Source organism: Phaethon lepturus, unplaced genomic scaffold (genome assembly GCF_000687285.1).
Source record: "Phaethon lepturus isolate BGI_N335 unplaced genomic scaffold, ASM68728v1 scaffold48092, whole genome shotgun sequence".
NCBI lineage: Eukaryota > Metazoa > Chordata > Aves > Phaethontiformes > Phaethontidae > Phaethon > Phaethon lepturus.
In genome coordinates, this window is record NW_010523545.1 from 1,301 (window position 1) to 14,826 (window position 13,526).

General features: G+C 51.0%; 1 protein-coding gene across 1 annotated transcript in view; it reads right to left on the reverse strand.

Annotated features, from left to right (window-relative positions):
* SIN3A (SIN3 transcription regulator family member A) overlaps positions 1-13,500 on the reverse strand; it is a gene marked incomplete at its 5' end in the record, with an annotated part of 13,692 nt that extends 192 nt beyond the window's left edge. The window contains 12 exons of the mRNA XM_010282147.1: positions 10-52; positions 2,322-2,529; positions 3,060-3,154; positions 3,502-3,594; positions 4,434-4,607; positions 5,698-5,867; positions 6,389-6,962; positions 7,145-7,328; positions 8,473-8,711; positions 9,435-9,551; positions 11,557-11,767; positions 13,376-13,500. Coding sequence (XP_010280449.1) covers positions 10-52; positions 2,322-2,529; positions 3,060-3,154; positions 3,502-3,594; positions 4,434-4,607; positions 5,698-5,867; positions 6,389-6,962; positions 7,145-7,328; positions 8,473-8,711; positions 9,435-9,551; positions 11,557-11,767; positions 13,376-13,500 — 2,233 coding nt within the window. The remainder of the gene's footprint in view (positions 1-9; positions 53-2,321; positions 2,530-3,059; positions 3,155-3,501; positions 3,595-4,433; positions 4,608-5,697; positions 5,868-6,388; positions 6,963-7,144; positions 7,329-8,472; positions 8,712-9,434; positions 9,552-11,556; positions 11,768-13,375) is intronic.
* Positions 13,501-13,526: the final 26 nt, after the last annotated feature.

A 13,526-nucleotide genomic window follows, 5' to 3' on the forward strand; every position in this document is an offset into this window, starting at 1 on the left:
CCCCCCGGCCTTGGACCCGCTGGTGCAGCCGCTTGCTCACTCTTTCGTGGGACTGCAGAAACAGGAAGGGGTGTTAGAAAAACCAGGCGGCTTCGGCCCCCAAACCGCAGCGTTACGCAAAGCTCGCCTGCTCGACACAGCCGAGGGGACCGACTTGCGGTGCAGGCACCGGCCCTTGCTAACGACGGAGGAAGAGCTCTGATGAAGGCCCCCGGCTCTCCCCTCCGAGGCAAAGGCGGTGGCAAAACGAACTCAGAAGTACCAACAGGTTTACGCTCTCTGTTTAATACAGCGGCTCTCAGGCTGGGGACACAGAACGTATCCGCCCGGCATGGAACCCCTTCTGCATTGCCCAAAAGATGCTGCCTCCTCCTCCTCACGCGGCCAGAAGCCAAGTTAGACCCCCCCCCAGGCAAGCCCTGCTGTCCCCAGCCCTCGGGGTCTGCCTCCAGCCCCTACGGAGGGGCACGGTCCCAGGAGAGAGCACGCTCAGCATGCAGTACACATGTGGGGGGACCCAACCGCTACGGAAAATTAAGAACCGGGTCAGGTCTGAGGAAAAACTGCACGCATTTTTGAGTATGAGCATCTGCTTAAGGAATGTAAAATCCAGGACAGATGGTTTAAAGCCATGGCTTGAAAGCCATGAGTACAGTCATAATTGAAAGCAGCAAACGTAATTAAACCTCATGATTAAAACTTATGTATTTTATTATTTGTTTTGTTCTTCTCCCAAAGACTGACTGCTTCTCCGTGTTCACTGTTAAATCCAAGAGATTTGTGGTTCAACGTAGCTTCTGGAGCTCCTTCGGTGTACTTAGGTAACCGAGGGGCTGCGCTGCACGCTATCTATTTAACAGTTCAGTAATTTGACTTATGTTCAGATTCTCTGGGTAGAAGAGAATTTATGAGATTCCTTTTCCTTGAGGTTTGTGCCAGCTGAATGGGATAGATGGAATTCAATCAAAATCCTCAGTATCGCCATTTCAAAGCGTCACCGCTGAAATAAAACACTCTCATCTGACGTGAATGCAAGTTTAACAAAATTACTTTACAACTAGTGAAATAAACCCATTATTTGTATTTCATCAGCAAGAAACAGATGGTAAGTAGTTGTTTTATAAGCCCAAATACGGGACCAAAACGGAGCTGTGAAGGATGATTTACTAGGCAGGCAGCGGTGCGCACCTCTCCCATTCCCTCATCTCCCAGTGAATTTTCTCAGTGCTCAGTAGTTTGCTCAGAAAGCCAAATAATTTAATAGCCTGAAAACAATCTCTGCAGCTACAGAAGAGACTACTGCTGACAGAGCCTCTCTCGGGTACCTCTGCTTCCCGTTGCTTAACTCAGTATCTTTTGCCTGAATCTGGTGGGTTTCCCTTTCTTTTACATTCTAAGCGATGGCACTCCGCTTGACATTGTGCTTCAGATAGATTATAATGAAATTATAGCAAAGTCTTTCAAACCTCAAGTCTAAAGAGCCAGACTAGAACTGGAGTTTGCTGTTGAAGCTCCCTGGTTTTCTCTATTGCATGGAAATATTCCCACGGGATGAGAAAAGTCACTGAGCGTCAAAGCGCTCAGGAGACCAAACCAGCTTTCTCCAAGCAAATCCTCTGGAATTTGGCTCACCTGGAGTCACAGGTGGTTTCCATCTTGAATACACCCCAATCCTCAGAGCTCAAGAACAGCTGGAGAGCCAACACTTGCTTCCCCTCCTGCATCTCTCCTCCCCACCTATCCCAGTCACCTCCTCCTCCTTCCCTTGCCCCAACAGTTACTTTTGGCACAGAGAAGCAAAAGCAAATTTGAGTAACTTAGACGGTGGGGTCAGGAAACAATGAGGGGATGGTACCCGGAGGGATCCAAGGGGACGGAAGGCATTTGGTGCTCTGTACTCGGATTCCTCTTTGGGGGAGCCCGGGAAGAGCAGGCACTCTCACATTTTCACCACAAGAACATGCAGAAGACAGGTCTTCCCTAAAACGGGGGGAACACCACCCATGGGAAGTATCTCCTGGGAGAAATTTGAGAGCTTACGGTCGACACCACTGTCCTACCATAATAAAACTCTCTGGAGAGAAGGGAGGAGAGGTGGGAGGACGATGAGAGCTAGGTGGAAGAAGCAAAGACTACACCTTAGGAACATTCAGAAGATCTTTAGTGTCTTGGGAGGACAAAACAGCATCCACGAAGAGTGCTGAACGTTACCCATCAGGATCCCCAAGGACATTTCATCTGACTCTCCCCACCTGACCTTTGGGAGCGGGGGGTCCTGGGAAACACCAGCGGCCCACCCCAGTCCTTCCGCTCGCTCCTACCTGCTGAGCTCGCAGCAGAGCGGTCCTCCTGTACATGTAATCCTCCGATTTGATCACGTACACCATCTTATAGGAGTTCAGTTTGAATTTACACTCCAGCTTGTCCAAGCTCTCCACGTTCTCCATGGACTTCTTACTGTTTCCCTCCTTCCCTTCCTTCTCCTGCTGCTCCCGACCACGCTGACACTTACGGATCCGCCTCAGATTCCTGCAAACCAGAGAACCCCGCTTGGAATTAGTGCCCACCCTCTGGAGGTGGTGAGCCGGTGGATCTGTGCTGGCCCCTCAAAAGCCTGGCAAGCAGCTTGGAGCACGACTGCCTGCTGCAGTCATTCAGGCTCAGCTCCCTGCATCAAGTCAGCCCACTGGGTTTATCTTCTGAAAATCACAGAAATATTTTACCTTCTGAAATCACGGAAATATTGTGCAATCAGCTCCCTGCTCATGAAAAGCCCTGACACGGCACCCACCGTTTTCAGGTAGAGGTGTTATGGTAAGCCAAGGCAGGACTGTCAAAAAAACCCGTTTGGCGGGTCACCCGGTCGTTCTCACCAGAACCTGGCAACTCACCCTCTCCCCCACCCGTGGACCATGCCATCTCTCGGTCACCAGACAGCAGGAGCTTGGAGCGGACCCACAGACTTTTAGGATGACTCTACACCACACCGCCAAGGTGACGGCTTCTGTCGTTGCATCAAGAGACCGAGCGCCCAGCACTGTGACAGCCTGGCCACTCACCTCGGCAAGAAGACCGGTTTCTGGGCCAGGTGCTCCCGGAGCTCGGGGGAGGTAGAATCGGAGTTGACGTACCGCTCCACGTAGTCCGACCAGCGCTGGAAGCGAGCACAGAGCACAGGTCAGCCACCGCTTCCCACCAAACAACATGGGATCGGTTAAGGAGGCTAAGCTGGAAGTCACACGGATGAACACAAGGTTGCTTTTGAAGGCTCCGTGCATCTTATCCCCCAAAAGGCAGGCACGACGTTTCTCTATACGGTTTTGAGGGTTTTCCAACACAAAATAAACCAAGAAGGATTTGCCTGCTTGCATCGCTGAAAGCTTTACGGCGTGCCCTTGCCGTTTCTTTAGCTTGTGCTAACGGGCCACGACAACAGTCAACTGGACACTCTCGTTCAGTGCACGCTTGACCATCACAGTTCTCTGGACAAGCTGCTCTTACCTCTGCTTCTACAGGGTCGTCAGAGTTCTCCTCTTCTGTGTCCAGCAGTTCAATGGTTAACTGAACTTGACCTCTGCTCTGAATGAACATCAGCTATAAAGAAAAGGCAGAAGGGGACTTCAGTAAGAGGCTTCAAATAGAAAAAACCTCCACTTCTCACTGGGGCAAAGGGAGAACGAGGTAAGTTGGCATAGTTCTAAGGGAAAAAAAAATGCTTCCCGCACGCCTGACAGCACAGGGAAAACACTAGCCAAACCGCACAATCTTTGCGGAACAGAAAAATTGTAGAGCTTTTTGAAAACAAACAACAACAACAAAAAAAAAAATCTTTCTTTTGGTTGTTAGTTTCTGGAGCGGTGCGGGTCCTTCTCGAGCCCCCAACAATCAGTTTGAAGGCAAAGGAAGAGCAATCGTACACCCGGGCTTTTATCCAAAGCACTTTACTCGCTCAGAAAGGGGCTGACGACCGCTTGCCCCCTCTCAGGCACCAGCTCGCTTTAGCGACGATGCAGCCTGCAATGATTTAACGCCCAGTCGGTATTAGCAGAGCTCCCCGCAGCTGACAAAGGCTGAGGCGCAGGAGAAATGGGAGAGTTTGAGCTCACAAATTGAAACCGGTGACGGCGAAGCAGTCAATACGACACAGCCCGAAGTTGTTGTGAAGCACAAGGGGTACTCATTGCTGCTCCAGGAAATGTATTTCTGCTTGAAACCTCGTTTCCAAGGAGCCCTTACAGAAGCATTAACCTACGTGCCAAAAGCTGGGGACTTGCCACCAAACCTTTCAAGTTTCAGAGCTGCAGAAAGGCCTCAGGGGTCTTGGGGCGCCTAAACAAGGCTCCTTTTTTAAAGGACTGGTGCCTCTCCCTTCTTAAAAGGCATCCCCCTCGCTGCTTGTTGCTTTGACGGCGCGGTTCACAGCCCGGCTTTACCTTGAAACAGTTCTCCTCCGACATGAGCTGCTCGGCTTTGCGCTGGTACGCGGCCTCCAGAAGAGTACGGGAAGACTGGGAAGCGAGAAGACCTCCCGTCGCCCCGTTGCTGTTCTCCGACAGGTAGAGGTCTGTGACCTGCACGCAGATCTCGTCGCTCACTATGTGCTGGAGCTGCAAAAAAGAAGCAGCGCGGGGAAGGTGTTTGTCAGGGAGTCTGCTACACGCCCATCAGCACAGAATAGAAAGATATAAAGATGTAGCGCGGGGTTTAAGAGGGAAAAAAAAAATAAAATGGATCGATAAAGCACGAGTTTAAAGCTACATTTTTTTAGGAGCTTCTTCCAGTTGCAGATGATCTCTGCAGCTATGTAAAAAGCCACAGTATGTTTAAAAAAAAATTAGCAGGTGGCAAAATACAGCTACTCAGAGCAAAACTACAGGCAGGGAACATCCTGATCAGCAGCAGGGGAGGAAAGGCTAGGGCACCGTGACATAGTATATCCCCCCCACGGCAAGGGGCTGCTGCTGTGTCTGAGGAGAGGGGTGGGAGATTTGGCATCAAATCCTTATTTTGTACAAGTTTAAAAATCAAAAGCCACACGACCGTCTCTTGAATTCAGTTAATCTCCGGGCTGAAGTACAGAGCTTCTGAAAAGCAGCTCTACCCTTCTGAAAGAGGAAAGGTCTTTCAAGCCATTCCACTCCCAGCCCCCTCTGTCTGTTTTTGTTCTTTACGCTACAAAAAGGCACATGAAGAATCTTTCCCTTGGTCACACGTTCTTCCAACCAGCCCAATAAAAGGACTAGAGTATAACAGCCAAAATGAGCTACTCAAACAGCCAAAGCTTTTTAGAAAAGGCATGCGCTGCTCCTACAGCACTGGTGAAAAGGGAAGAAATTATTTAAATGCCATCCCATTCTTTTTCAAGGTTAAAGCAAGATGAGCTCTGGAGATGCTTTTGAGGTTGAATACTTAGATCCTAAAACTTCTGGAAAACAAAGGGAGAACTCTATACGCACAGAGATGATATTCTCAACGATCTAAATACAGCAGAAATTACCTTTTATCACATCTCCCTACATCAGTCTTAGAGCTGGGTTAGAATTTACACCCAGAATTTACCTGCTTACCCCTGAAATTCCTCATTTAGGCATACAACGCTCCCCCTCCGGTGGGAGCCTGGGCTCTCACCGCAGCAAACCACCCAGCTACTTTCTCTACCCCCAGACCATCCACCCTCCAGCCTTCGCCGGCGGTGACCTGTCGGACGATGCTCTGGATCAGCTTGTCCATGGTAAAGGCGATGTAGGCGTGAATGGTGAACATTTCGCGCAAGGAGTCCTCGTACTGCGACGAGTCCATGTTCCCATCCAGGAGATTGCGCACCATGTCCAGGAAGGCCGGGTAATAATCCTCAACGTCGATGTCCACTGCAAGAAGAGAGAATGGGAGAGATGAACACACCACCCCCAGGAAGGGCTGCTTTGAGTTTTGGCCCTCAGACCACCCAGTCAAGCTGAAGAGTTCCTGGAATAGACTTAAGTTTGTCTTTTATAGACATTTAAATGAGTCCTTTGAAGGCCACCGGCACCTTCATTATCTCCTGCTTTCCAGCTCTAGCCTTCCTCCATGAGGCCTTTATTTCTGAAACGCTCTTAAAAAAGCTTCTAGTTAGGGAACTCGGCGGTACTTTAGATAAGCAAGTGTAAAATGAAAGCTCTTATGAAATAACTGCTGCATATTACCATTCCGCTATTCGAGGCCCAGGTACCCCACTCCTCCTCATCTCCTCCCTCAATTCGGTGCTGCCCAGTGATAGTAAGAGAGAGAGATCCTCCCGTTTTAAAAAGAGTCACCACTGTAACGTGCCTGAAGACACCAAGTAAGCCCAGTCAACACGCTACGAACAGAAGCGTCCTTCTTCCCCAGCCTCCCCCCAGAAGTCACTCACTAGGCTCCTTCAGTCGCAGCTGGATGGCAGGACTGTCGCTCTTGTCTCGCTTTATGCCCAGCACTTCCCTCTCCCACTCCCTTTCCCGCGTCTCCTCTTCGATCTGCCGCTCGGCCTGGGTGCAGATCCTCAGCAGCCGCAAGCACAGGATCTGATGCAGCCGCATGAATATGTACCAGTTGCTGTTCACGTAGAAGAGGTTGTAGACCTCATCCATGCCCCGCAGCTTCTGGGCCGTCGTGTTGTTGAACATCAGCTTGGTTTTGGGAGGACTGCCCCCAACACCGTTGTGCTTTTTTGCAGCCCCAGTAGCTTCGTCCACATCCATTTCCTCTTCTTCCTCCTCTTCCACATCCGAGAGTTCGCCTCGCTGAGCAAACAGCAGGTCTGGAATGAAGTGATACATGATCTGCTTGATTTTGTACTTGTCCTCTTTCTGGATTCCCGTCTGCCTCTTCACGTGGTGGATGATGAGAGAGGCAGCATCCTCCAGGATCTGCTTGTCTTCATAGGCTAGTGATAGGTGTGGGCCTGTGGGGACTCCAGCATTGTCTTCCGAAGCCTGCTCTTGCCTCTACAAATGAGAAACACAGCACAAAAATTAGTCCCAAACACCGCTCTGCACCCAAGAGCCTTCAGAAAGCTCTGCCAGCGGCGCAGGCTTGCTCCCTCATCGAACGGTGAGGAAGAGGAGCTGAAACTGCACTGGCAAACTACACAAGCTCGAGGGAAGGAAACTCTTGGTGACCATCTCACCTCGTCGTAGATGCTCTCAATCTCATTGAGGAGACTCTTTGACCTCAGGACCTTGGTATCATTCTGCTTGAAGTTGATGCCCTGGTGGTCCAAGGATTTCAGGTAATACTTCTCATTCTGCTCTCGCCAGACTTTATTAAATCCTCTCTGGGCTTCTCGCCACTCTTCTTCTTTCATCTTTAACCTTGGATCAAGAAAACAAGGGTGAGCTAAGAGACATAAAGGTCCCTCTCTCAGCATATAAGGAAAATCTACACCCGTGGTTCCTGGCCAGCGTCGAGAAGAGCTGAACTCCTTCAGAAAGGGGCACAGACGAAAGCTGTCCCACAGAAGGGAGCTGTACAGAAGGGGCACCCTGCACGCACTCTTCTGAATAAACCCCTCTGGACTTCTCCCGTGTCCGAGTAACAGGAACAAAGGGGCTTCCCCCCGTGGCACACCAGGACAGCTGGAGTTTGGCATCCCTCTGGCCCCACTGCCCGCGGCAAGGAGCGGGGCTGAAGGGACAGGAGAGCCACGAGAGCTGGCCCAGCTCGCGCAGAAATGCCCAGAAATGCGGGTAGCTCCCGCTGCGGAAAAGGAATAGCTTAAGTTTGGATGATTAACAAAAGTTATCGCCTTGCAGCAGCCTGAGCCTCCTGGGAACGGGCTCCTGAAGCTGGACGCGGTCTCTCAAGCAGCTCGAGAGCCGGCAGCAGGGTGGGGAAGCTGTGACCTTGCAGGTGTCCTGGGTAAGGCTGTGAGCCCCAGCCCCGAGCCCCGAGACAGAGGAGCGACAACCCCACGGAGGCGAGAAGCGCCTGGGGGAGAAGTACCTCCTCCTCGCACGTCTCCTCAAGCTCCCCAGGGAGCTGCGGTACCCACTCGCTTTTCTTGACCGAGGAAGGAGAGGCTGACGACAGAAACCGGACTGGGGACCCGAGGGTAACGCAGCCACCGCAACCTGAGCCCGCGGTCACGTACAGCCGCGGGATTTGGAAAGGGATCAAATTTAGTCCTGGATCAAGCCACACAATAGTGTTTCCTCAGCTTACACACAACGCTGACACCGGGGAAGAAATAAGGTTTAAGAGGGGACAACAAAAGCTCTACATCCCTCCAGCTGAGCTGGTCAGGTTTTTGTTTCAGAAGGGTAGTTCGCTCTTTCTAGGCGATTATTATGAATCAGAGCAACTGAGCAGAAGATAAAATGCGCTTCTTAAATTACAGCCTCGTGGAGCTCACACCCTTTAGGGGCAGAAATTAGCTGTTTTACATAAGTCTGGATCACGTAGGGCGCGTTATCCTTCGGTAAAGCCCCCGGGGCAGGGTGCTAGAGCAGTCAGTACCTTTTCAGTACAATGGGAACAGCCACGGATGGGTTCTTCCGAAGTCCATCGATGATGTCGGCTGCCTTGTCAGCATATATCCTCTGGAGAGCCTTGCGGTGGATCACCTCCGAAGTGCCACCCAGAGTGTTGTCCAGCCGGAATTTGGCCTGCTCCTCGGCAGACAGGCGCGAGAGTTTCTTTTGGATTGCCTCAAGGACGCGGATCGTCGCCAGGTTGGTCTCCAAGACAACATCCAGCTGAAGCAAACGGTGCATGAGCCATCGTTGAACAGATAAAACATGATACTTCACAGAGGCTAACATTTAAGTGACACGAAACAAGAAGCCGTGCATGTTTAACAAGATGTTCTCGAGCAGTGGTTTCCGTGTTCAGCTGCTCTAAAATAATCCAATTATATTTCACCCGCTACCTAGATAATACCGCATAAGAATTTAAAGGCGACCAGAACGATACTGTTAGGAAATTACATTTTCCACTTGGGAATAGAGCACAATTGACAGTTACTCTACAAAAGGACGTGCCGAATCTGAGCGTACTCAGGTAATTGCCAAGCTAACTTCCATTTCAAGTCAAGATGTCAATCATTTAACATCCCGAACGGCTCGCTTTTCAGATTATTACAGGGGAATGCATGTTCTCTTGCGCTACGTGGGCAGTGAGAACAGAAGAGATGCATCGGTTACGTGCTGGCCGTTGAACAATTTCATCTGGGGCGGTGTGGACGAATTGCTCTGTACAGAGAGTGAGGGGCAGGGGTGGCAGCTTGGAGCGAGAGGTGGTTATGCAGCCGCTGCTTCTTGCATTAAGAGAACACAAGCTTTCATGCAAAAAACAGGCGACAGACACAAAATAAAAACAGAGCCTAAGCAGTAATATTAAAGGCATAATTATAGCAAGATCATTAACCGTTCACAGAACCCCAAACTTTCCGAGGCATGAATCAAGGAAAAACAATTTACCTCGAAACGCTCATCCTCGCACCTGTAGATGTGCTCTTCGTATTGCGTCTTCTTGGAGCTCACGAATGTGGAGTCTTCGGACCAGGACGGGAAGGAGACCCAGGTGTCATTCAAAACCTTTGGGGGAGACAAGAGTCACGGTCAGTCTTCAAGGGGGGGTCACACTCTGAGCCTCGTCTTCTCCTGGAAGGATGTAACTCCCCAGTGGCAAAAATTGCGTGCCCCTTCCTAATCCAGCATTCGGGGGGCAACCCCAAACAGCCAGAACCGAAACGTCCAGGCGGTCTGAAAATTGCATTAGCTGGAGCTGTGAGAAAACACTTGCAAGGGAAGAGAAAAAATAAAAGGTGAGAGGAGTTTTCCCCGTTACTTCAGATTAGTCAACTGCAACCAGCTGGTGCATCATGTGTGTGATTCACCATCGACAACACTGGGTGGTCATCACGTCAGACATGACTGTCAGTGCGTGGTTTCTACCTCCAAACAAGGCTAATTGGGAATATAAATCCATACCCCAGCAACACCTTTCCTGACAAAGCAGCTGAGCACCTGCAGCTTTCACCCCCTCCGAAACAGGAACAGAACATTAAAAAAAAAACCCCAAATCCCAATAAAACTCAAAGATGTTAAAGGCAAAAAAAAAAAACGGATTTTGGCAGGCAGTCTTGTGAAAGTCAGGCTCAGCTTTCATAAACCTAAAGCCTGAACTGAGTCATTAGATTCTCACAGGAAGAAGAGTTCGTAACTGCATCACACAAGACGCTTTTGAAAGACACGTCAGGACTCCGATTAAAAAACTTAACCATTGCCTCTTGCCCAGGTCGTTCCTGCTATCTTGCCACCACTCCGGCTGAACGCTTATCACTGCCGCTACGTGCGTGGCTCGGTCACCCACACTCCTCCTCCTCCTCTCTCACGGAGCGCGAGGGCACAAAAAAGCGTGACGTTCCCAAACGGCAATCTCCTCGCTCTTTGTTGCGGGTGCCACCGCTGACTGCAGTCACCCAGGGGAGGGATTTCTGGGGCTCTCCCCACCTCTAACGAATGCTCCTGAGCGGCATGTTTATTAACTGGCCTTCAGCAAGAGTCCTGCCCGCTCGCCTCATTACCTCCCAACACCAGTGAAGGAACAGGACCAGCCAGTACGGTTCCCGCTTTGATCAAAAGGTCATTACAACGCATTAAGGACTCAGTGAGCACACCTGATCCTGCAGGACTTTGTTGGGAGACCAGCTTTGACTCTTGAACAAGAAGGCTGGCACCCTGTAGGGAGCCGATTTCCCAAAGCAACGCACCTTTTTCTGGAGACAAGAGGTCTTCTTAGCATTTCAGGTGGAAAGAAAAAAGCATGCGAGGGTTACGTGGGAGAATCTGTCTACAGAAAACGTGGTTTTTCTTTTAAAGTTGGACTAGAGACAACTCTGAAAGCAGACTAGGCGGGAATTCGCTGAAAAAGGGGGCCGTAATTTTGCATGACATACTACCTTGTAAAAGATCCCCGAGATCACGTTGAGACCGTACAGAAAACTAATCTGCCGTTTCCTACTTGGGAGTTTTTAAGCTTGTGATCTTACCGTTCTTTTCACACACGTTATACCGTGTCAAACGTCATACGGATCCAACACCCTTACGTTTTATTTAAGTAGCGAAACGTGACAACTCTCTGGTGAGGTTTTTTCCCAGCTGCTTCCCAACGCTTCACGCAACCCTTTCACAGGCGTCACCGGGGAAGAGCTGATGCCAACCATCAAAGCCGCGTGGGTATCGCAACTCCCGGCGTAACCCATTCCTAGACCGACGCCTCGCCCTGCGCAATAGCTTCTGGACGCAACCCAGCCGTTTGCAGGAGCACTCCCCTCGGGCTCCGACACGTCCTACGACAATCCCGCGCCGGGCTGCTACGCCAATCCAGGCAGCTGCCCGGCCCCAGCTCCGTCCCCAGTTTTGGAAAGAGCGAGAGTGGACGTGCCCCGACACCCCCGGGACCCTTTTCAGCACAGCGCAGGGAGAGAAAATAAATTCCCCCGTGGCGTTCTTCTGTTCCGCTCGCCCTTGCTCCATCCCTCCGAGAAGGCCGGGAATAGCCTTCCTCGGCACGCAATTCCCGACCGAGGCATCTTACCTCCTTACACAGCGGAGTCCGCCCCGTGCACTTGGGTTGCTGGTAGCTCTTGGGTAAGGCTCGGTAGCTGGAGCCCAGCCTTTTACAGGAGGCATAGTCTATCTCCATGGCAATCCCCTCGGTAGCCCGTTCCTTCGGGTACGTCTCCATGTGAACAGACTCTTTATACCCCAGGAAGTTTTTAAACCAAGTGAACAATTCTGGGAATTTCCTAAAAATAAAAGGAATGAAGTGAAAAACTAGCCAAGCGGAAATCAAACAGCGCGGAGCCGCGACGCTGAGGCTACAATCGATTGCTACAGACAGACCGTGCCCAAGAAGACCCTCTGAATTATCAGTCTGGTCAGGGGGGACCCTCTCTGCTCAATCCCACTTCCACACAGCCTGAACAAGTGGGAAGCGAGGAGCCGTTTGTGGATCAGGCTGTGGATCTCGGTGCGACCACGGTGCTTTGGGATTACTCAGGATACCGTATTGCCGGGGTACCCAGGCAAGCACCGACACATCCTCCAGCCCCCGCGAGACAAGCCACGAGCAAGGAGCAGCGGCCAAAGCTTTCCCTGCAGGGGCAGGGTCACACCCGGGTCTCCCAAACCGTCTGCCGATGCTCTTGACCTTAAACCAGACCTTTCACTCTCCAAAAGCAGCCAGAAGAAACCGAAAGGCGACTGAGTAACTACGTGGGCAAAGGGATTCAGCGGCTGCTTCAGCCAGTGCTGCCTCCCCAGACCACACAGACCAGCACGAACGATGAAGAAGCCTCCGCCCGCAAGGCCCACGTTCGCCTGCTCGCGGAGAAAAGCCTTCCGGAGAATTTGTTAGTCTAAAATACCGCATCTGTTCGACTCCTCTTATCTCACGCAAAGAGCTCCAGCAATATGAGGGACTGAACCGGTTACTGGCTCTAATTGAATCGCTGCTCATTTATTGCTTTTTCATTACATGACAGAAGATAACGCCCAACTCCAGACTACAAAACCTGCATTATACCTTTCCAAAACCAGATATTCCCCCCCATAGCTAGGAGCATGGACAGTAGATGGGAGAAATCCAGAATTTTTTGGTCAAATATTTCACCTTTCCTAGCTAAAGGTAGCATCCTGCCGATTCACGACCAATTCCAGGGGAGCTACGGAGCGAGTGGAAGCTCCTTGGGGCAGTTTCTTTGCACAGCAGCTAGTGTAACGGGGTCCTGAACCCCATCTGCGTTGCTATTGCTTCTCCCTTGGAACCAGAGCCTCAGCTGGCAGGAAGAGGGAACGTTAATCTTGCTGCCCAAACTTGAGGAGAGGAATACGGGTTGGTTTTAGCTGATTAATACAGAGTTGTTCTGTACGCTACTGGCGATTAGGGAATTCATAATTCCCATTTATACCTATTATAGTATTCCTTATCATTTTTGGCTTCACGACAGCATTCGGCTGCCCTTTGGAAATTTTAGTGAGTTTATATCAGCGCTCTTTTTTTCGGGGACCTACATAACCGGACAGTCAATCTTTTCTCAACCGAAATAATCCATCATCCCAGAGCAAGAGACTGCAATAACAGGCTGCTAAGTAATTCCGTTTGCTCTTCTGGAAAAGGAAGAAACACAGCGAGCAGCACCAGCACTGCTCTCGAACGCTGCCTGCCCGTCAAGACACGGCTCCTCTCGGGTCAGGAATAGAAAAGGGCAGGGTCTCTCCTCCTCCGTGCCATGCCGCCGGGCGAGATGCGCTCCCCTGGACAGCCACCGAGGTTAGCGTTCCTCTCCCGGCTCCGCAAGGGAAACGGGCCGGGCGGGTGAAGCTCCTCGCCTAAGGGAACGGGCTCCACTTACCCCAGGAATGGAGACACGAGCTGCACGAGCTCAGCCCGGGAGATCACCTCCTGGTTGAAAATAACCAGGCAGCGAAGGAAGTTTTCGTACGCTTCCGTGCTACGCAGAGCCTTGCGGACCTTAGAGAGGGAAGAAAAGGGGAAAACGGTGG